The 24,261-nt window shown below is 42.1% G+C and overlaps 1 protein-coding gene across 1 annotated transcript in view; it reads right to left on the bottom strand.

Moving 5' to 3' along the window:
* Positions 1-24,261, bottom strand: part of APX6 (ascorbate peroxidase 6) — a 320,621-nt gene that overhangs the window by 216,710 nt on the left and 79,650 nt on the right. Inside the window, exon 3 of the mRNA XM_089378865.1 lies at positions 14,331-14,458. Within this exon, the coding sequence (XP_089234991.1) occupies positions 14,331-14,458 (128 nt within the window). The remainder of the gene's footprint in view (positions 1-14,330; positions 14,459-24,261) is intronic.

Genomic DNA, 24,261 nt, shown 5'->3' with positions numbered 1-24,261 from the left:
AGAAGATTTCATCGGTGCACCAAGAAACAATAAAAGGGAGCGAAAACAACCAGATAGATATCAGGCATTAGTAGCCTAGGATGGGGAGCCTTCCAATTTTCAGGAGGCCACTCAACATCAAGTTTGGTTGGATGCAATGGTAGAGGAATACAACTCTATAATGGTGAATGATGTCTGGGAAGTAGTGCCTAGGTCTCAAGACAGATCAGTGGTAGGTTCGAGATGGATCTACAAGATTAAATACGCTGCAGACGGCAGTGTGAAAAAAAAACGCTAGGTTTGTGGCTAAGGGGTATGCTTAGAAGGAAGGAATTGATTACGAAGAGACCTTCGTCCCAGAAGCCAGGTATACATCTATTAGAACCGTGATATCTCTTGCAGCTCAGATGGGATGGGAGATTCATCAAATGGATGCCAAAACGATATTCTTGAATGGGATAATAGAAGATGAAGTATACATTGAACAGCCAGAAGGCTTTGAGACACATGAGAAGAAGTCTCATGTATGCAGATTAAAGAAAGCCTTGTATGGGCTCAAACAGCCACCTCGAGAGTGGTATGGTTGAATTGATGGCTACTTGCAGAAAATGGGGTTTGTCAAGAGTGACGTTGATCCCAATCTCTATTATCTGGTTGTAGAAGGTGAGCCTCTAATACTAGTATTATATGTGGATGATCTCTTTCTGACAAATTCATCCAGGCTCATCGAGGACTGCAAGAAGAATCTAGCCACAAAATTTGACATGAAATATTTGGGACAGATGCATTATTTCCTAGGGTTGGAAGTTTGGCAGCAGAAGGATAAAATCTTCCTTGGACAAGGGAGATATGCTACAGAGATCCTAAAGAGATTTAGGATGCAGGACTGTAGGTCGATGGCTACGCTATCAACACCTCAGTCAGTTCATGGTGGAACCAAAGAGGGCTCATTGGGCAGCAGTCAAACATGTTCTCAGATATTTACAGGGAACAGTCGATTATGGACTCTTGTACACCAGAAGTAAGGATATCAGATTGAGTGGGTTTACTGATGCAGATTGGGTTGGAAGTTCAGTGGATCGGAAAGTACCTCTGTGTATTGTTTCAACATTGGATCGGGAATGACCTCCTCGTGCAGTAGGAAATAGAAATCTGTAGCTCTGAGCTCAATTGAAGCAGAATATATGGCTGCTAGCACAGCTTCGTGTGAAGCCATATGGCTTAGAAAATTGCTTGTGAACTTATTCAAAAGAAGGATGGAAGCGACCAGGATCATCTGTGATAATCAAAGTTGCATCAAGCTCTCTGAGAATCTAGTATTTCATGATCGTTCAAAACACATTGATATTCGGTGTCACTTTGTCAGAGACTGTGTCCAACGAGGAGTTGTACAGTTAAGCTACACTCCTACAGGAGAACAGGTGGCAGACATCCTTACCAAGGCCCTTGGAAGAACAAAGTTTGATTGTTTCAGGGAAAATATGGTGATGATAAAGAATCCATTTCAGTGGCAGAAATGGGTATGATGTTGCAGTGCAGATGCAGTGTTGGGAGGAAGGACCAGCAGTAGCACGGATGCAGAGGGAGTTGCAGTGCAGATGTAGTGTTGGGAGGAAGGACCAGTAGCAATACAGATGCAGAGGGAGCTACAGTACAGATGTAGCAGTGACAGTGGTAGAGCCATGGGCAACAGGATCCAGCAGTGCAGAGGATGTTGGGCAGGAAAGCCAAACATCAGCACAAGTACCGGTGCCGGATGATTAGGGTGATGCTCAGTTGTGGAGTATTACTAGAGCACATTCCTCGCTAAGAGGGAGTGTTGATTTGGGGTAGCACCGGATGTGATCTAGCCATGAAAATTGGTGGAGAGGCTAAAGCACATGAGATCTCCAAGACCCAGAAATCGTTTTGGAAAATTCCATTCAGATGAAGAGCTATTAAAATAATTAATATTTTTAATGAGTTCCTAAGTCTAAACTTATGAAAATAAAAATATTAATGGGTATTAATAAAGATAAGGATGAGAAGCTTCTAAGAGACGAAGATCAAGTCTATTTTAATCTTAGTCATTGATTAGGGACTTAATCTCGGTTGTTGATTCATCAACAGGAAAAGTATAAGAGAAGGCTTGAGGGTCAGTTGGAGATATACTGAGAGAGACCAGTCAGCTCGATTTCTGGAGTGGGGCTTGGTGAGAAATTTGAACTAGAGGTCTGGATTGCAGCAAGAGGTAGTGACTACATAACAGAGAGGCAGGAATAGTGTCAGAGGACCAGCGCAGAGTTCAGAGACGCAGACGCAGAGCTACTTAGGAAGATGCAGAGACAGCTGGACTGCGCAGTCACTGGAGGGCCTACGTGGGTGATGTAGAGAGCCCAAGTGCTGACGCATTGACGTGGATGTTGACGTAGAGGGTCTAGGAGTTGCACAAACGCTAGTTGGACAGACGCTGAGCCTAGGGGAGGCTCCGGAGGATTTGTCTCTGTTGGGTGAGCCAGTTTGGCACCCTAGTTGTACTCGAGAAAAGCTTAATAATAAAGTCCTCTACTGCACTGGTTTTCCCGCATTGGGTTTTTCCAGGGACAATTGTTCAAAAATATCTGCGTTGATGTGTTTGATTCTTGTGCATGTATTTTTTTCTGTATTATGGTGTGATATCTGCAGTAGAATTTATTTTAATATTTACCTAAGGGTTTTCGTAAATAACTTATTGAAAATAAGTAGGTAAAAGAAATCAATTGCTGCAGTAATAGAATTTTCACAATTTAGGGATCCTTGTTCCCCTATTGCCTCCTTATTCTGAGGTTGGGGCCCTGGAAAGGATAAGGTCGTAGGAGCAAGTTCATTTGGAACTTGTTTTAGATCTTAGAACTAACCATCTAACTTAATCTAAAATTAACCATGAGTAATTCACTACATCCATCTCGTAATTGTGGTTTCTTAAAGTTCGTCTATCTTGAGGCAATTGATATTTATTTTCAAGAAAACATACATCGTTTATTGATCTTGATTCCAAGTCTTTACATTTTCAATAATTTTCATTATTGTGCATGCCTACCTTTCCTAAATATTTATCTTGTGGTGTATCTATCTCTTAAGCAATTTACGTCCCAAGATTTACTTTTAGGTTTATCTTTTGCACTTGGATCATTTACTTAGAAGTACTTATCATTCGGCACTGGCCTATTTTGCTTATTTTGCAATATTTATACTTGTCAATGTTTATGTTCATGGAGTCAACAATTTTGTCTTGAGTCCTTATGTTGCTTTTACATAGTTGGATTTTATCTTGGTTACCTTTCTAAAACTCCTAGAACTCAACTTGTTAACATTAATTAGTTGAGGATTTGTGAGTTATTCAACATTGTCAGAGAGCGAATTCGAGGGTGCGACGATAGAGTTACAAAGGGGCTCGGAGGTTGCTCCTGATGGAGCGTAGCAGAGGAGGGAGCTCCACTCCCTCCTACAAGGAAGCAACGGCTGGCAGAGGCAAGTCACCAATGGGTAAATTCAGAAGTTCTGGTGAGGAAGGGGGGAAAATAATGAAAAGGAGTCAGATGGGGCTAGAACCAAAGAGAACAGTAGCGCAAAGGACAAAGAGGAAGAAGACAAAAGCCAGGGAACAAGGGACAAAGATCAAAAGGGACCGTGCAGACCCAAAACGGTGATTACTCCGAGAATAGTGTTGAATGATCCTGCTTTGCAGGAGCACAGGGAACATATGGGGACTTACGCCATAATCTACAAATTCATGGGAATTTGGCCATCTGAAAAGGCATTACAGACATGGATCAAATACCACTGGAAACCCAAAGGAGGTATTGAACTCCATCTGGGGTCAAAGGGTTTTTTTACTGTGGTATTTACTAATATTGAGGATAAAGACAGAATATTTGAAGGAGGACCCTACTTTTTCGCAGCAGCAGGCCTCTATATGAGGCCGTGGAAGATGAATTTCGTTCCAGAAAGGGAGACATTCACCTCGGTACCTGTTTGGGTAAGGCTCTACTCCCTACCCCTCGATTATTGGCAACATGGGTCGCTTGCTGCCATAGGCAATAAACTAGGTCGTTTTGTGAAAGCTTCGGAAGCCACAAGAAGGGGTAAATATACTTCCTATGCTAGGATTTGTGTAGAAATGGATCTATCAGGAGCTCTCCCAGATGAAGTAATCCTGGAAGTTTTGGACGAGGAATGGGTCCAAACAGTGGATTATGAGCATATCCCATTCAGATGTCGTAGATGCCATGAACATGGGCACCTGATTAGAGACTGCCCCCTTAGTAAAGTAGACAATAAAGGAGAACAGAATAATGTGAAGGATTTTGAAAACTTTCAGAAAGTGGTAAGTAGAGGAAAAGGAGGCAGAAAGGGCTCAAGGCAACAGCGCAGCGAGGGGCAGAAGAACAACCCGAACAGGTTTCAAGTGCTAGAAGAAAAGGAAGAAATGACAAGTGAAGACCTAGCAATGGAGGAAGGACCTAAGGAACAAGAGAAGGGGGAGAACTATAACATAACAAAGGAGATTTGTAACAGGCAAGAAATGGATATGGAAATGACCCAAAGTGAAACAGATCTGGAAGACCATGAACTACAAGAAATCCTAGAGAAGGAACACCTAGATCTGGAAGGGTTCTTGATGCAGGGAACCAAGGGAGGGATAGATTCACTACCCCAAGAGGACTGCAACAGAATACAGCAGCTGTTTTTATGGAAGACTCAGGAAAGAGGGTCAGAAACAGGATTAAACACTGACAAGATGGAAATCAAAGGAGTGAAAGCAATAAAACCATCCCTGGGACTAGCTCCTAGAAATGCTGGTAAAAAGAGAGGCTGGAAAAAGCAGAAGGAACTTTTGATGGAATGTGGAAAGCTAATGATAGATTCAGGTAAGATGAAAGACCTAACCAGTTACTCCTTTACAAATCTTTAAATATGAAATTTACATCTTGGAATATCAGAGGTTTAGGAAGTAAGAGAAAACAAAGATTGCTTAGTTCTAGAATGAAACAAGATATGTCGGACATGATTTTCATCCAGGAAACGAAATGTTCCATTCAGAAAATAAGACTTATACACAGCAAATGGCTCATGAGATATGAGTTTCTAGAGGTTAAAGCTGAGAACACAACGGGGGGGTATTCTTACTCTTTGGAACCCAAACAGGATCAGCATTTTGGATGCAGAGGCATCAAGAAATTATCTTTCAGTGGTCATTCAACCTGTTGGGGTTTTGGAAACATTCCTGGTAACAAATGTTTACGGACCTCAAAAATTAGAGGATAAACTCAGATTGTTAGAAGCCCTTAGTGACCTCAGGAGCAGACAGATTGAAAAGCCTTGGATCTTGGGTGGAGATTTTAACATGATCAAAAGTCTCTCAGAAAAAAAGGGGGTTCCAGAATGCTCAATAAAGACTCCTTAGCGTTTCAAACATTTACAGACAATATGAAATTGGTTGAGTCAGATTCAAGCAATGGCCTTTTTACATGGAACAATAAAAGAGGAGGTGAGGCGCAGGTAGCGTCTAAGTTGGACAGGTTCATGATATCGGAGGAATTAATGTTTCTAAATAGTGAGATAACAGCCAGAGTGCTTCCTTTTGGAGGTTCGGATCACTGGCCGATTCAGTTGGAAATTAAGGGTATTGATTCTCCTAGGAATAGACCCTTCAGATTCGAAAACATCTGGCTCTCCCATCCGGATTTCATTAGTAACATTGAAAAATGGTGGGCTGAAGACTTGCAAATACAAGGATCTAAGATGTTTCTTCTTCATAAAAGACTGAAGCACATTAAGTTCAGACTAAAGGAATGGAACCAGAAAGATTTTGGTAACATTTTTGAGGAGAAACAAGCAGTGGAAATCAAAATGCTAGAACTCAATAAGGATCTGATAAATGAAGGATTTGATAAAGCTAAAAGTGAACAGGCTGATAAATACCATCTAGTTTGGGAAAACTTATGCAAACAAGAGGAAATATTTTGGAGACAAAAATCCAGAATACAATGGCTCAAGGAAGGAGAACGGAACACTAGATTTTTTCACAAATCCACAATAGCTAACAGAGCTCACAACAGGATCTCCATGATTAAAGATGAGGGAGGAGAAATCCAGACCACTCATAAAGATATTGAAGCGGTGCTTGTCCAACATTTCCGGACTATCACTCGGGAAGACACTCCTGACAGGGATCAGGCCATCAAGGGAATCACAGGGTATATCCCCAAACTGGTGTCCAGAGAGGACAATTTTAACCTCAATAGACTAGTGGAGGAGGAGGAGGTCAGCGAGATTCTCAAAGATATGCATAATGGTAAAGCACCAGGCCCAGATGGGTTCAATGTGGATTTTTTTAAGGCGTGTTGGCATATTGTCAAAGAGGACATTGTGAATGTGGTTGAGGATTCTAGGAGAAGCAAAACTATCGTGAAAGCCCTCAATACCTCCTTTATTTCTCTTATCCCTAAACAGGACACTGCTCAATCGGCAGACAAGTTCAGATCAATTGCCTTAGGTAATGTGGTTTACAAGATAATATCCAAATTAGTGGCTAATAGACTCAAACCTCTCCTCCCCTCACTTGTGTCTGAATAACAATCAGGATTTGTGGAGGGAAGACAGATTCTTGACAACATTATTCAAGCACACGAGGTGGTGCACACGCTAACCACCAAAAAATAGGCGGGGATGCTCACGCAATTGGATATTGCCAAAGTGTATGACAAAGTGAATTGGAATTATATCAAGAAGGTTCTCTATGCCTTTGGGTTCGACCACAACTGGGTCAGATGGGTTATGGCACTGGTGTCCTCCTCCAGCTTTTCCATTCTAGTTAATGGATCCCCCTCAGAAATATTCAATCCTTCTAGAGGCCTCAGGCAGGGAGACCCTCTTTCTCCCTTCCTTTTTATTCTTATGATGGAAGGGCTTGGGAGATCTATCAAGCAGGCCAAGGATAGGGGTAAAATTAGGGGTCTTCAAATTTCAGAGAATGGCTCTGTGCTGACTCATCAACAATTTGTTGATGATACCTTACTGCAAGGTGTTCCAACAGTCAAAGAGGCTTTGGCCTTCAAACAAATTCTCAAAGATTTTGCCCTGGCTACAGGTATGGAAGTCAACCTCTCTAAATCAAAAATCTTCTTCTTCAGCACTAACATTGCCATCCAAAGAAACATCTCGAGAATTCTTGGATTTCAAAGGGATTCCCTCCCCTCTAAATATTTAGGAATACCTCTTACTGCCAGACCCATGCATAAGAGTATTTGGGAAACAGTACTTAATAAGATGCAGGATAGAGTTAATAAGTGGACCTTCCGTGCCCTGAACCTGGCTGGCAGGTTAGTTCTGACTAAGGCTGTTCTTCAATCCATCCCAGTTTTTATGTTATCAGCACTCCCAGCTCCAAAAGGTGTTCTAGAGCAAATCAGAGACATTCAAAGAGACTTCCTGTGGGGAAAGGAGGAAACTAGAAAGAAATGGGCCCTGGTTTCCTGGGAAAAAATATGCAAACCCAAGAGTCAGGGGGGCCTAGGCCTGGACGATCAAGAGATTCTTTGTAAAGCTCTAGGAGCCAAACTCTGGTGGAGATGGGTGAAGGAGCCAAAAGCTCAGTGGGCAAGGATATGGAAAGAGAAGTATGCCAGCTCGTGGCACAATAATGATCTCATAAGAATGGCTGGAACTATAAAAGGCTCCTGCATATGGAACAAAGCCTGGGAGAACATATTTCTAGTTCAAAAGAATAGTTTCTGGGAAACTAGAGGAGATCTGGCTCTTTTCTGGGAGGACAAATGGCAGTGGGAACCAATTTTATTAACAGAGAATTTTGTTAACCTAAAGCAGGAAACAAATGCCCAAGGGTTAATCAAAGTTAATGATTTTTGGGATCTTTCACGGACCCCTGAAAAATGGAGAAGCTGGAGAAACATTGAATGTGGTGAGGACAGCCCCCTAAAAATCAAAGCAGAGGCTCTGGGGGACCTGCTCAAGAAAAGGATGATCTTAAAAACAGAAGGGCAGGATCAATTGAGATGGGGTAATAACAAGCAAGGAGCCTTTAATCTTAAGGAAGCTAAAGGTTGTCTACTTGGGCTAAATTATAGTGTTCCCGATAAGACCTAGAGTCCTAGACACAGCTTTGGAGGCAGCAAGGTTGGATGAAGATCAAGACTTTTATGTGGCTGGTTCATCACAAGAAAATATTAACTTGGGAGAATATTAGGAAAAGGGGAATTATACGGCCCTCTAGATGCCAGCTCTGTGAGGAGCAAGAGGAGACAACGGAGCATATTCTCAATAGCTGCTCTTATACCACCTGGCTATGGGATTCGTTCTCTGCGATTTTCCAGCAGTCTGATAGGGATAGAGGAAGTATCATAAACACCCTAAACCACTGGAAGGAGAATGAAGTCCTAAATTTGGCCTGGGCCTTCACACCCTGCTTTATTATCTGGAATGTTTGGAAAGAGAGAAATAAAAGAATTTTCAAGAATGGTAAGTCTTCAGCACAACATCTTCTTGATCTTATCTTGAAACAGATCAGAGAGACATTCACTGTTAAGAATATCCCCTCGAATCCCCCTTCAGATGAAGAGCATAGAATTCTCAGGCAACTGGGATTGCAGGGGATAACTCCTCAAGGTAGAAACAGAAAGAATAATACCATGGTAACAGAAAAGGACTACTGGCAACCCCCACCTAAAGGCTTTCTAAAATTCAACATTGACGGTGCCTCCAAAGGCAATCCGGGAACTGCTGGTTATGGAGGAGCTTTAAGAGATGACGAGGGCAATATTATATTTATCTTCCACTACCATTTAGGCAGGGCTACCAATAACATGGCGGAAGTGATGGCGCTGGAGCAGTGCCTTGAGTTCCTATCTCAGAATCAGTGCTCTAATATCATTGTGGAAGCAGACTCGGAGATTACTATCAACGCAGTGAAAAGAATCAACGGTGGTTCTGGGCCGGAAAGAGTCTCGAGTCATTGGAAACTTATCCAAGTTTTTCAAAGAATCCAAATGCATCTTCAGGGTCTTCGTACCATAAGTTTCAACCACGTTCGACGTAAGGCCAACAAGCTGGCTGACTTACTGGCCAATCAAGGGGCAAGCAGTGCAGAGTGTGGAAAGGCGATAAAGTGGCAAGAAATTCCTCCAAGTCATCTAAAGGCTATCTGTGAGGATCAAGCTGCTGAGGACAAGGAGGTTTTCCGATATCGAGTGGGGTTGAATTCAACGATTTGATGTCGCCGGAGGGTTCCTTCTCGGCCCACTCGGATGTTCCTGTGAGGCTGAGTGTCTGGTTTGGGTGCAGCTACTCCCGGTTCATCTCGACAAGGTTTCCCAGGCTTTTGGGTGGCACTTTGTGGTTCTATCTCCTTAATAAACTCGGGATCAGTTCCAGGGTACATGGTACGAGTTGGCGGAATGAACATTTAATGGGGTGCCGTAGTAGGCGTCCCCTTCCCGCTTCCGGGATTACGGTCATGGCAAAGGGCGGGTTTCCGGTGATCGCACGGCTTCTCAGTGGTAAGTGGTTTTGTTATTTTGAGAGCAATCCCATAGAATGCACGACACATGGCAGGGGGAAGTTGTGGAAACCGCCCTTCATCGCACGTTATAGTGTGGTCGGGTTCGGCGCTACGATATTGTTCCTGGCCGTCGGATCTGGCCTTCGAGTTGGACGGTTGAGATTGCCCGTGTGGTTTTGTGGGGCCCGTTGGGTCTTCTCTCCGTTTTCTGTTGGCGCGTCTCATCCGTTCCCTCCATTTTGTGCATTGGGGGTCGGTGCTGACTGCGGTCGCGGGTTGACGCCGGAATACCGGGTGGAGGATGGTTTTCCGGCGATCGCGGGCCTCGCGGGCAGAAAACAGTGTTTCATTTTTTGTAGCGAACACCTTCAGAGCGCGACACGTGGCGGGGGGTTGGTTTGAAAACCGCCTTTATCGCACGCTATTGTTCAGTCACGTTGGTCGGTGCGATATGATCGTCGGCCGTTGGATCATCCGCAACGGATCGACGGCTGGGATTGAATGTGCTAGTTGGTGGTCGGGTTTGGTAAGGGTCACGCTTCTTACCGTTGCGATTTTATCCTCCACCGTTGGTTTGGGTATGCTGGATCATTGGTGAAGATCTTCGGTTCTGGTTGCTTGATCTGTCGGAAAAGTTTAAGCCAGCTCATCTTTCCCGCTTTTGACTTCAGCTTTGTTCCTGGTTTTTGGAACCACTTCCGGCTTCCTTTTTGTTCGAATTTAGTAGTTGGGTGGTTTGCCCGTTTTCGGTTGGGCTTTCAGGTCCCTCCCGTCTTCCACAACTCCATGTGGATCGTTGTAATTTATGTATTTTATTAATGAAATAGAAGGCCCTACTCTTGCTTAGCAAAAAAAAAACATTAATTAGTTGAGCCTTAAATATTTTGTAGGGTCCACCCCCTTGGCTTTGACTAGGAGTAAGCCTAAATAGAGGAGTTGAGAATTGAGTGACAACTTCAACTTGAGACTTTCCCCCAAGACCACACCAAGTGGAGTTGAAGATTTTCTCCATGACAATACCAGGTGTGGATTAAGGTGGAAACATTTTTGGTGCCATTTCCGAGGATAAATCTTTTAAACCCGGAATACGACTTATTTGCATGATTGATTTTTAGAGGTTGGTTTGTGTCCATGTGGCAACTCCACTAAATCAAAATATTGCAAGGTGTTCTACCAGGAGAAAACCAAGTAGCTTGCTTAGCCCCATTCTTGAGCTTGAAAGGGCCTATATAAGGAGGTTAAACAAACTCTCTTCTAGTATACTTCTTTCTAATCTTGGACAAGAAGCAATTTCTGATATCCATCTCCTTTTTGAATTTGATATTAATCAAGTAGTGAAAGACATAGATGATTTGCATAAACATGTCATTAGAGGAAATTTCAACTCAAAAATAGTCACATAAGAAAAAAAATAAGAAATTAATAAAATAATGCCATGTAGACAATTTTTTAATATATCATTTTTATTATTTTACTTTGATCAAAATTACCCAAATAAATTTCAGATTTATCAAAATAACCATATATATATATATATATATATATATATATATATAGACACAAGATTTAATAAAATTTAAAATTTAAATTAGTTACGCATCATTAAAAACACTCAACCCATGATTTACCCTTCATTAAAAATATTCTTGATATTATAACTTTTATAGAATAAGATATTAATTTTATTTTTAATATTCACTGTAGTTCTCGGTCACTTGGGCACCATTCACATTTAAGGTAGGTAAATTATATTATTAAAAAAATTGTTAGTGCCTAGTCATACATGTATCTCTTTTGAACGTTATGACATGGAAATTCAATGTCAAGTTTTTAAAATCAAATTTCTTCTAATGCAATTTTGCTAACATCCTGAGATATCTTCATGCATTGCCTGATAAGGCCATAGAGAAGTTACCCTCCTTCCAGGGAAACAATGCAATAAGTGCCAAGACATGAATCAGAAATTTCAACCTATGTGTAAGCAAGTGGTGCAGTGGCCAAAACCACAACCATGAAAATGTGAAGATCAAGTTTTTTGTCTTATCCTTGGAAGGATATGCCTTGGACTAGTTCTTGGAATAGAATGACAACAACTTTACAACCCTTACACATATTATTGTTGCCTTCAACACTAAGTGGGGCGATAAGAAGGGGGATCGTCACCTTTTCATTGGTAGAGGTTTCTCGAGTCGTAGCATTGGCTCCCCACTAGCTGAAATTCCTGGGTAGCATCATTGGCTTCCCGCTGGTAGTGATTCCAGGTGGTAGAAGTGGCTCCCTGATGCATAGAGGGTGGTAGATTGAGCTCCCCTCTGATGTCAAATTATTCTTTTTTTATATTCGAGAGTGTTCAACATATGAGCAAATACAAGCAAGAGATAAGTAGGGATAAGCAGAGATGAGCCAAGATGAGAAATGAGAACATTTGATGACGAGATACTTGAGTTAGGACATAATTTGATGTCATGATACTTGCGATAATTATGTGAAGTAGTTGGAATTTCTACCTAGATAAGAGGGAGTGTTACTTTGGCAGCTTTTGATAAATTCCAATCATGGGACTAGATTCCTCTTTTCGAAAGGACCAATTTTGATCTTTGAAGCACTGAATTTGGACAAGGGAAAGTGTATTTTTGAAGTGAAGCCCACATGTGCACAAAAGCACTGGTTGGCCAAAAAGAGAATTTGGATACCCTCGGATGGTCACAAATACAAGTCAACTAACCCTCATTTGGACATCATCATAATTATTATTCTTGGTTTGGCTCCCACAGGTCTGAGGTGGTTCATGGAGATCGGTTCATACAAGTCCAAAATCGCAGGGTCTGAAGCTCGCACATGAGATATAGGGCTTTGGTTTCCATCCGCAAGGATGACACAGCAATTTTTCGGTTGCAACCGCATGTTCATGAGTGTGGTTGGAGGGTTTCAGCAGCACGCACATACACTCTCTACGAGCGGTTGGAAACTAGGGTTTGATTTTTCAGTTGACTGCAGAATTTGGCAGTTGATTGCAAGCAGTGACAATTGATTGGAGGCTTCTGAATCGAGGTTTTGATTATTAGCATTTTTGGGTTCATCTCTTGGATGTTGTTTAGTTCATTTTGCTGGATAATCTTGTAGTTGAAGATATGGATCATTGTACTCTCTCTTTGCTGAAACACTCAACAACAATATAATAAGAAGAAGAATTTGAAAGGGTTTTCCCTTTTGCCCTGGTCTCCAACCAATCCTAGTGTCTCTATGTGTGAATGCTTTTCTTCTATTGTTCCTTTATGTTTCACTGCATTGATGATGATATTGTTCTTTCTACATAATTGTATATGTTGTTGAATAATGCTATAATAATTTGGGGTGTATTCAATGTGTAAATATTGAAATGCAATTATCTAAAGGAAAGAACAATATAGCCCTAAGAAAAATTAAAAATCCTATCCCTTATAATCTATTTTCTAGAGCTGCTATATGCCATCATATGCCCTAAATCTACATACCACGTAAACCCTAACTTATGACAGCTCTCTTCTAAATTGTAAAGGTCTTAGGAAAATGTACTTGAACTTTAGGCAACTCTTATCTCAGCCTTTCAATGCTTTTTCGATACCTTTTCTTCATTCAATTAGACCTTGCATCACCAAAGAGCCCTCCTTAGTTGAATACCATGCTGGTGATTTTTGTAGGGAAGTTTCCCTTGTGGGACTAATATCCACCATTAAATAGCTGGAGAAAAACCACTACCATGATAGTGGTGGCTGATCACTTATTGCCATAATACCTAGGTTGCCTAGTGAGGTTGTACATTAGGTATGCTAGATTTTGTGGTAACAAAACCTGACAAATCTAGTTGCTATTGGCAAAGTCATAAAATCTCATTGCATTCTTCAACTATAGATCAATGCCAAAAAATGAACCAGTACAGTTTCTTTACCTTGTTGAGGTCATCACAACCAAAGTACATTGCTATCTTTTGTGTTTTTTCTTTTTTCTTTTAAACCAGAGGCAACAAAATCCTAAAGAGAGAAATAATTCACAGTAAATGAAATAAGGATTTGGCAAAGTATCTATTATTTTATGGTGTGGGCTAATTCTATAAGAATGGCTTTCATCTTCTTTCCAGTCCTATCATTTACATCAACAGAAGAATTTGTGTCCATAGTTTCCAGGAGAATTAGTCTTGATTCAAAAGAGGTCACAGACACAATATTATATTGCATGTATAGTGAGAAATCAAGAAATAAAGTTTTAATGCTATTTTAGTGCCAAGGGCAACACTGTAAATCTACTGTGATTTATCATGACGATTAGAGTTTAAAGAAAGTATAACAATAGAAATCCATGGCTTGCAGAGCCTTGATGCAAAGGACCAAACGAATCTGTTTCTCATTTCCCAGGTCGTTTACTGAGGCTGTCAGTGTCATACCTGCCATGCTGGCCAACAGGATAGATTCTAAAACAGCCTGTTGGCCAAAGCTCAACGACTATCTCTCCAATAATAAATTACAATTACTTTTAAAGCACACGATCTGTCCATACAAAATAGTATACGGCTACTAACTCAATACATAAGTGGTTGAACTAAACATTTGAAAGGCTTAAAAGCACCATTCTGCAACTACTCTCAACAGGAAATTTTGATTCCAGAATAAAACTACACATGCTAGGAAGATGAGACAGAGAAAGACAGGAAAAGAGACAAAAGTTTGTTGTTAATAACAGTCAAGCAAGGACAAAAGTTAAGTGGCTATAAATTAACATTGTCAATTTAATTTTTAAGGTGAGATTCTTTGCAGTCTCACAGATTGAAAAAAAAAACCTGTGTTCTTGGCCATATTGAAAGTGCCTGCATCATGAAACACCAACCGCAACAACCCAGCAGCTTTTGCCTTAGACAGTACTTTCCTGATCTCAGTTTTTATTATCTCTCCCTCTGCTTCTTCTACCCTTCCAAAATCCATTGCAATCACATATATCAATCATTGAGTCTAAAAAATTCTATATATGATATAAATGATATCATTAAATATTATGATTATTGCGTGCAGATGTACTGATCATGGATACAGTACCAGCATTAGTACCAAAACCAAAACATAGCACCATACTTTCATTAAGCAGAAAATTTCTTGTGAGAAATGGAGGACAGCAAATAGCGTTATGCAATTTTTCCAAAGAAAGTGACACAGCACGATGAGATAGCAGAGCACACTAAGGAGAAAGAGACACCTGCAGAAGTGAAGCAGCTATTAGAGGAGTCTAGCCGCATACTGTGCAATGTCATACCAAATTGATTGCCACCGAAGGAAAAGATTGCACATAAGATTGGCTTGACTCCAAGCACCCCATGGGATGAATGTGGGAAAGTGGTAAGTTGAATTGGCATGTAGGTCAGTCGCTATTGAAGGGTTTAATCAAGGGTATGAACCTGTCTGTGCTACCAGCAGTGATAACACCAAAGAAGGATAGGCAGTAGAGGCTGTGTACAAACTCTAGAGAACTGAATAAAATCACAACTAGGTACAGGATCTCTTGATCACTGAATAAAATAAAAAAGATTGCATATAAGATTGGCTTGACTCCAGGCACTGCATAGCTGAATGAAGCACCACATAGAATGATTCTGTAGGAAGGCACTAAGTTGAATCGACATCTAGGAGAATTGCTATTAAAGGGCTTGATCAGGAAGGATCTCAGCTTGGGTGTCGTGCCAGCATTGATTACACAAAAGATGGATGGGCAGCAAAGGCTGTATACAAACTCTAGAGAACTGGATAAAATCAAAATTAGGCACAGGTTCCCTTGATTAAATAGTTTGAGTGGTGCTAGATATTTCATTGAGACAGACTTGAAGAGCAGATGTCACCAGATTAAGATCAAAGTGGGCAAGGATTTGAAGATTACATTCAAGAACAAAGACATTTTGCACTTGTTGTTAATGACCTTTGGATTGGCTAAAATGCCAACTACTTTCATGCTACCAATGACAGGGGTATTGCAAGCAATGAGCATACATTGGGTTATTGGATGATATTATGATCTCTAGTAACAATACATTAGAGTATCGAGAGCACTTGCCACTAGTATTTGAAACACTCAAAAGGCATCTATTGTGCACACACTTGTGTTGACGGCGCTGGATCTACCAACATTACGGGATCACCCCGGTATGAAGTCCCAACTAGACCTCACACCGTTTGGTGTGGGAATCCCATCCAGTACGATGGCCCGGTTTCCATTATCTTAAGGATTTGCCTCAACTCTTCCTTGTCAGTACCGGAGAGTGGTTTGCTTTGTCTTCGAGAAGTGAGGTTCACGTGCTTGGTGAGTGTAAGTGTCGCTTGTGTCAATGGTTCTTTCACTATCGAGGGAGAGAGTGAGAGTCAGTTCCAAGTCGATTGGGAACAGTTCCAACACTGCTAGGAACACACAACACAACAGGACATACACAGTTTCTGGCGGAGTAGTCCACATGGATGCAGCAGTCACAACACACAAGGGAAGATAACACGTATAACACTCAGTGGATTAGTCCACATGAGTGCAACGGTAGTTTATAGCAAGTTCCATGTGAAAAGTTTCTCTGATGTCCGGGTGAGTAGTCTACATGGGAGACACAGCGTTAACAACATATACAACACATTCCCATTAACAAATTATGCATTACAACAAGTGAAATAGTTCAAATGTAGAACACAGGTTAAAGCAACATGCATCACAAGTGTTAAAGATTAGTCTTACAACAATTACAATACATGTGTGAAAACGTGTTGGCCTGGTAGTAGGCTTCTGAATTAAGCGAAAGTTCCAAGACACATCGTTACACCATACATCACTAACCCCGTGTGAGAGGCGTTGGAGCCACTACTTACTCCTCAAAGGAAAGATTACAGACTCTCTTGGCTATGTGGGAGGAGTTGAGGTGAAAAAGTCCTTTGCATGTACAAATGAGGGGGTATGTATAGCAAAGGGTAAAAACTGACCCTTGTGGCTGTTCGACTACCCTCATGACTGCTTGACTTCCATGAATTTTCGACTTTACATAACTCTTTGTACACCAAGTGGGTCTCTTGGACTTCCACGTTACATTACATTGATTGACAACATAGCCCATAGTGGAGATGTGAGCGACATGACTCGACATGACAGTGCTAGTACATTCATGCTGCTACTAGAGTGCATGTCGAGCTATAGTGCTGCTAGGTGATGGATGTCTTCATGGTGTATCACAGCTTCACCTCCGCATGGCAAAGTGCGCAAAGTCTTCGATGGTCTTTGGTTCGCTCAATGATGCTTAGGAATGTTGCTCCTTGCTTGCATGTTGGAAGGCTTGACAAGCTCATCTATTTGCAAAAGGTGCATGTTCGTTCGTTCGTCCGTTCGTGAGCACATCTTGCATGTTTGCTCGTCCATCTGTCCGCAAAAATATCTTTACATGATCATCTATTCGCGAGCACATCTCTTTGCATGCATCGTTCGTTCGTCCGTTGGTGAACCTGTCCTTCTGCATGTGCTCCCTTCATTCATCCCATTCATCGTCTTGCAATGTTTGTTAGTGTACTATACCTGCAGTCACTCATGACGAGACGACATCAAATCCAAAACCTCCTAGTCTACCATGACACATGACCATTTCAAATGCAGGTGACCGGGAGAGGCAGCAAGGTTGTGAAGCGGGATGATGGCTCTGGGCACTACTGATGAAAACTGTGTAAGAGTCACTGAGTGATGAAGATGGGCAATCCAAGTCAACAGTGACTGTCTGCGAAGTCTGGCTTGGCTAGAAAGCAAAATTGCACAAATTTTGGGAGGGACAGTCCGGGTTGCGGGAAGGCAAGGTAGGTAGGATCTACGCAGTTTCCGGAACAAGCAGGAAGTAAGGGCTGGAAGGCCAAATTTGCGCAATTTTCTGGAGGAACAGGTCGAGCTGCAAGGAGGGTCAGCAGGCAAAGATTGCATAGTTTTTGGGAGGAATTACCCAGGAGCCTAGCAGCCAAAATTGCGCAATTCCTAGAGGGAACTGGCAGTTGGCTGCTGGGGTCACTGGCAGTGAAAACTGCGCAATTCCCAGAGGGAACTCATAGTTAGCTGCTGGGGTCACTGGCAGCCAAAACTGTGTAATTCCCAGAGGGAACTGGCAGTTGGCTGTTGGGTCACTCGCAACAAAAACTGCGCAATTCCTCGAGGGAACTGGCAGTCTGTTGCTAGTAGAGGAAATTGCACTAAGCAATTCCTCGAGGGAACTGGCAGTCTGTTGCTGGTAGAGGAAATTGCACTAAGGCTAGGAGGTCGGCTTGCTGATCATCTCTGCGCAATTTCTCAGTTGAGCGGGCTGCTGGGCAGTAGAAGCCCTACTCATGAAAACTGCGCAATTTCTTGGACGAGCAGCCAGTCGACTGCTGGGATGACTGACTGGGAAAACTGCGCAATTTTCTGAGGAAGACAGGGACGGGCACTTGGTGTTTGTCTGGCCTATCTACGCAATTTCCTCAGTCAGCTGAGCGAGTAAGGTCAGTGGCCTCTGCGTAATTTTTGAGGGGAGTCAGTCGCGGGGTGACTGTCAGGTCCGACTGTCTGGGTGGTCAGTATGAAAGTGGATTGAATTGCTTGCGAGCAGTGCAACTTGAAAAGACTTGCTTGATGCTTCTACGTTGTTCTGGTTGACAGTCGATCGAGTCGATGGCGGGGTGATGGTCCGGCTGTCAGAGGGGAGTCTGGTCATCAGAACTTCAGCAAAAATGACTAAGTGTGTGAACAATCGAAAGATGCATAGGTGATCATGCAAACACACACTCTCGTGACTCGACGACGAAACAACTCAAACCATCCAGACACGCATGTTCAACATGACTGACCGACGATGTAAGTGACAAGCACGACACTCGCGGTTGACCGTTCATTGATCGAGACGACGCTTGCGCGACAGTGAACGTGACTCCGTGTGTGAGTGTGACAGATGCTTTCATAGCGAACACAACAAGAACATACGAAGTGAAGACTTTGAGCATAACCAGAACATGGTCGCAAGCAAGACTTAGACACCAGCATGCAAAAACTTCAATGAAATGAACAATCAAGGCAGGTGCAAGGATTCACACAACCTGAGTGTGTGCAGTCATCAAGTGAAACTCTCAAGGCAGGCTCCAAAATTGCGTGCAGGCCAAAATTTTGGAGGGTGGTTGTAGCCGCTACAACACTTGGCGACACAATAGTATAACTCCAACTTCTCTGTTTCAGTTCATTGCTAGCATAGGGCCTTGGTCTTTCAGGGAGTATTGAATCGTTGTGTGGTTACTTCAGCTTCCCCACTTACCCCATGGACATACATGGTCCACCCTTTGACAACTCAGTCAAACACAATAAAAAGTTCAACTTGATCTCAGTGTTTCGAATTCGTGAAGGGTAGCTTAGCTCGCGAGTTGAAGATTTTCGAAGTATAAGTTTTCATCTCTGGTGTTGCTCTGCTGCTAGCAAACCTGGACAGTAACCCGGCGGAGTCATGCAGGAACACACACATTGCTCCACTGCCAGCGAGCCTAGACAGTACCCCCGTGGAGTTGCATGCTTCACCTCTCTGCACAGGAAGCCTTTCTCTTCTTTCGCCTTTGTATTTTTCAAAAGGACTGTGCGTAGGTACTTATTTATTTTTGGGGCGGAAGAGGGACCCCGACTTATTGAGAGCAGGAGAGGTTGTTCCTTCAGAGAAGCATGTAAGACCTTTGACATAGGTTTGCTCATTTAGATTTTCCCCTTCTCCGTTTCTACTAGTTGGATGAGCTTGAACACACAGAGCAGAAGGTTGAGCATAGGCATGGGGCTTCCCAGTGTGGACATAAGTTCATGGTTGGACCAAAACTTCCCTTGCAGACAGTTCGTATTTTCCATTAAGACTTCATCGGCCGAAGGTTATAACCAAGCACAGAGAAGACGAACACAAGACTAGCCAAGTGCTACAATGTCACAAGTCTCCTCAAATATCAGCCACATACTCTATTCAAAAGCCAAAACGTAGTAGTTGGCAGCACTTATTTCTGGAAACAAAAATAGTAATATACCAAGCAAACAAAACAAACTTAAACAAAAATAGTAAGTAAAGTAAACAAAGTGAAAACAACAAGAAGCAAGCAAAGCAACCAAGTCAGCAAGGAAACAATCATGCAAACTAGAAAGCAAAGACAAGTGAAAAAGCAAACGCTACTCCTACTCCTACATTAAACGGTCAAAGTTACGTGAAATGAAATTTCCAATGAAGTCACCATAGGCGTCCCGACCTGCAGTCTCAAAGACACAAGCGATTAGAACAGATAAAATATAGTGTGCAATAGAAAATGAAAAAACTTGAAAAACTTGCACACAAGAGAGAAGGTCTTGCCTGTGGGTGAAAGAATGTGTCACAAGTTACAACCACCCAACACACATGCTTAACTCTTCTGTGACTACCGTTTTTCAACAAACCTCGGAGGCCTCTTGCGAGTGTGTGTTGTTCTGCACCAAGTTTCTTAGTGAGAGCGAGGAAGGACTGAAGCTTGTTACCTGCAACATGACTCGCCAAGTAAGATTGTTCCAACTATTCAACGATTGGGTCATAAAATTCGTGATGGTTGTTCTGAAAGATTCGTAATCTTGATTCGAGAGAGGGGATCACGATGGGAATTTGCTGCACCATGTTGCCATACTGACCTATGTGTTGGCTGCACCTTGCTTGCTTGTTGTCCCTAGCTTGCTTGTTGTCCTTAGCATGCTTGTTTTTGCATGCTAGCTGTCCCTTGCATGCTAGCTGTAACATTGCATGCTTGGTGTATTTGCTGCTAAGTACCATACAACTGTCCCAATGTTAGTTAGTTATCCTTTGCATGCTGCCCTCCTTCGAAGGCAGATGCTCCAGCAGTTCCGGCAATTCCGGCAGTTCTAACACTTCCGACTTTTCCAGCAGTTCCGGCTTTTCCAGCAGTTCCGGCTTTTCTGACAGTTCCGACTTTCTGGCAGCTCCGGCTTTTTCGACAGTTCCGACTTCTGGTAGTTCTGGCTTTTCCGATAGTTCTGGCTTTTCCGATAGTTCCGGCTTTTCCGACAGTTCCGGCTTTTCCGGCTTTTCCGACAGTTCCGGCTTTTCCGGCAGTTCTAGATTTTCCGGCTTCTTCCGTTTTTTTTGAGCAACATAGAGCTTATTCTCCCATGACTGCATTTAGATCTAGGGCATGTTATCTAGAGCAGCGTATACCCTAGGGCACTCCCTCTAGCTCTCATCTTCATCAAACCCAAAACAAGATGAAGTGATCACAAGAGTGTGTGTGTGTGTGACAAATGACTTCAAGTCCTCTTCTATTTATACTAAAACGTAGAGGTTGAATAGACATGTCTGTTGGGCTTCTGAGCCTACATAAGTTGCTGGCCGACTTGACAATTTGTCCATAATCAAAATAAATTCATATCTTCATAAATACTTATCGGAATCGAATGATCTTTAGATCAATCCTACACCTCTCGATGAGAAGGATCCAAGAAAAATATCAGCTACCATAAATAAGATGACCACATGGAGTTTGGCCCTAGTTGCCAATTTTAACAGATTTTCGCTATACTAGATCTGAAATTTACTGCTTTTATTATGCGAAATTGTGGAAATTTAGTCTTTCGCAGTGTTGCGTCATCTCATGTATCATGTGTGAAAGGCTGAATGTTCCTAGAGATTGTTTCTATTGAACACATCTTGATAAGTCGTCAATTATTCCAAATTGAAGTATAAATTCTTCGAGTAGTTGCTCCCATGCACTAATTGCCATGCGAAGTTGTCTAGAAGGCTCCTTGATTCGGTGTAGTTCCTCTAAATCACAAATTTCATCTTGACTCCATCTTCCCAATTTCTCTCACCTTCCCCTCTTTTTCTAGGTTTGGCCTCCATATGTCACCTAGGGCATCACTTTTCTCATGATTTAGCAATCAAAATAATTCAATCTCTTTCACACAACTATGTCGGTGTGTCCTCAAGAAGCCCTCAAAATTTCACGAAATTCCGACAGTGGGATCTTATATATATTTCAAGCCCTAGCTCGAAGATCAATTCTTGGCCTTGGTTTCCCATTGGCTAGTGACCTCAATGGGATCATAGCATCTAATCATCAAAAGAAGATTATTTCTTTGATCCCCTTCCTTTCGCTAATTAGGTCAAGTACATCCTTGATTGATCAACTCCATATCCTAACCTATTTCTAGTCCACTTGGCCCTTTATGGTTCTGCAACTTGTTGACTCCAATTCCACAAAGATCACTTAGAAGCCAAGCATTCATAAGCCCTAGCTCGAAGATCAATTCTTGGCCTTGGTTTCCCATTGGCTAGTGACCTCAATGGGATCATAGCATCAAATCATCAAAAGAAGATTATTTCTTTGATCCCCTTCCTTTCGCTAATTAGGTCAAGTACATCCTTGATTGATCAACTCCATATCCTAACCTATTTCGGGTCCACTTGGCCCTTTGTGGTTCCGCAACTTTTTGACTCCAATTCCACAAAGATCACTTAGAAGCCAAGCATTCATAAGGCCTTTGAGACTAAGGCTTCCTTAACAAAGCATACTCCCAACCCTATCCTCAAAAGCCCTCCGAGCCCTTCCTAGAAAGCCCATCACCTTGCTTCTAAAGCAAGCAACCCATTTAATTGAGTCTCTCTTGCGAATAGGCTTATGAGTCACTTCCTTATCTTATCATTGACTATATATATTCTAGTGATTCCTCACATACCAAGACTCCTCCCATTGGTGAAAGTCTGTAAAGAGCAGGGAGCCTTAGCTGAGGTGACAGTGGGCTATCGCTCCATTGTTTCCCTCGACCTAGTAGTTGCTCTATTGGATCACCTCCTACGACCCCGGCTAGTTTGGGAGGTAACAGGGTTAAAATGAGTGGCGGGGAGTGATTTTTATGGTGTCAGGAAGCGGGACCATGCAACCAAAATCGTGATTTCCCATGTAGCGCCAGCCCTAAAGCTAATGGCCAGTAAAGGAGATCCCATGGGACTAGATACAAAGCTAACTACTGAATCGCACAAAGGAGACAAGAGTACAAACCTAGCCCACTCTTTCTGCAAAATCCCCCTAGCAATTCATTCCCAAAAGTGTCCACGATAAGTAAACAAAATTACTCAACTATACCAATGAAAAGCCATACCTTAGGGGTCAGGAGGCCCACCTTCAAACATATGATCATAACAGATGGGCGAGGAACCACATGGCTGGCTCAGGTGGCAGAGTTAGTGGCACATCAAGCTATCTAGTGGCTGCAAGGGGCTACTAGCTGCTGGTTGAGGACTATCTAGGTGATTTTTTTCTCCTATGCATACTACCCACAGGTGGTGGGTAACAAGACCCACTTTTGAAATAATTCTGATATTCAAGGTCTGTTGAAAAATACTAGCTACACTTGCCTTTGCCAAGCCGGATGGGAATGACTCAAATACAGAGTATGACTTAACTATGCAAGCAACGAAGGGAACTTGGCACCCACCTGACAATATCACCTATAACGCACTGTTATAGCCACTGCAGTCTTAGTTACACACATAGAGCACACAACACATGCACTGGGATGTCATAGAGTTAGATGTCCAGGTATCGATTTTGAGATGAAAAAAGTAGACAACAAGATTCACTCAATAGCATACAATTCCTTTTGCATAAGCACGCAAACCATTCACTGCCTAATACAGAGACATACATTTCCTCTTACAGATAAGGACATCCATCAAAACAAACAAGCACATTTTATCATTAGTCGACATTATACACAGAGACAAAAATTGATTACAAACAATGGGCATACTCTGCCCTCTAACTTGTTTATAGTTCGTACCTCTCTATCAAGCCATCTCACTCTTCCTATTTTGGCCTGCTATCCTATGTTACAGGAACTCTCTTATTTCTCCTCAAGATGCCTCCTTTAGGCTACTTTTTTTCTCTATTCTCGAGAGGATTCCCTTTCTCTCTATTCCCCCTGTCTACTCCTAGTCCATTAAGACCCCCTGTCTAGCTCAAACTGTACAGACATATGTATCTTCCTATTGGGCTAGAAAATATCTCAACATAATAAAGCTAAGTTGGGCACCTGTCCCAAACTATTAACATCCAAATCTGACACTTTTTTAATTTATGAAGGACCACTTGGCCCAAAACACCAACTCATCAAACAACCTAAAAAACCAAATTCCTCTAGAACTAGGGCACTTGTAATTACATTAGTTTGCCTAATTTTACAATTGACATTGGAGGGAAACATCTTCCACTTTGGGAAATTTCATGACCCCCTCAAGGTCTAGACAAAATTGAGTTACCTTGGGTTGATGCTCCTGAATTAGACTCCCTAAGTCAAAAAAATTCATGACCTCCAAGTCATGTGCTACAACTATTGTAGTCCTCATAGATCCAAACGCTTATGTTGTTGATGTTCACAGGTTTGTCCAAATTGTTTTGTTGTTGTCTTCTCGGTCCCAGACTTTGGTGTGCTATTGTACATTCATCCATCAATGTTGTTTTGTTACTATTGTTCATTCAAATCCTCCAAACTTCCGAATCTTATGTTGTCGTTACCCACTTGCTTTATTGATAAAGTCTCCTACAGTCAACCAGATGTTGTAGCTAACTACTCCCTCTTCTCCATTGTTGCATTTCTTTGGTACCTCCTTCATCAACATCTCCAACTTCTCCATTTCAGTGGCCAACTTATTCTCTCGATGGTCCAAACTTTTGGTACCATTCACCTCA

Source organism: Pinus tabuliformis, chromosome J (genome assembly GCF_031772625.1).
Source record: "Pinus tabuliformis cultivar Carrire ecotype Pingquan chromosome J, CPIR1, whole genome shotgun sequence".
In the NCBI taxonomy this organism is placed as follows: Eukaryota; Viridiplantae; Streptophyta; class Pinopsida; order Pinales; family Pinaceae; genus Pinus; species Pinus tabuliformis.
This window is presented reverse-complemented; position numbering and strand designations above follow the sequence as displayed.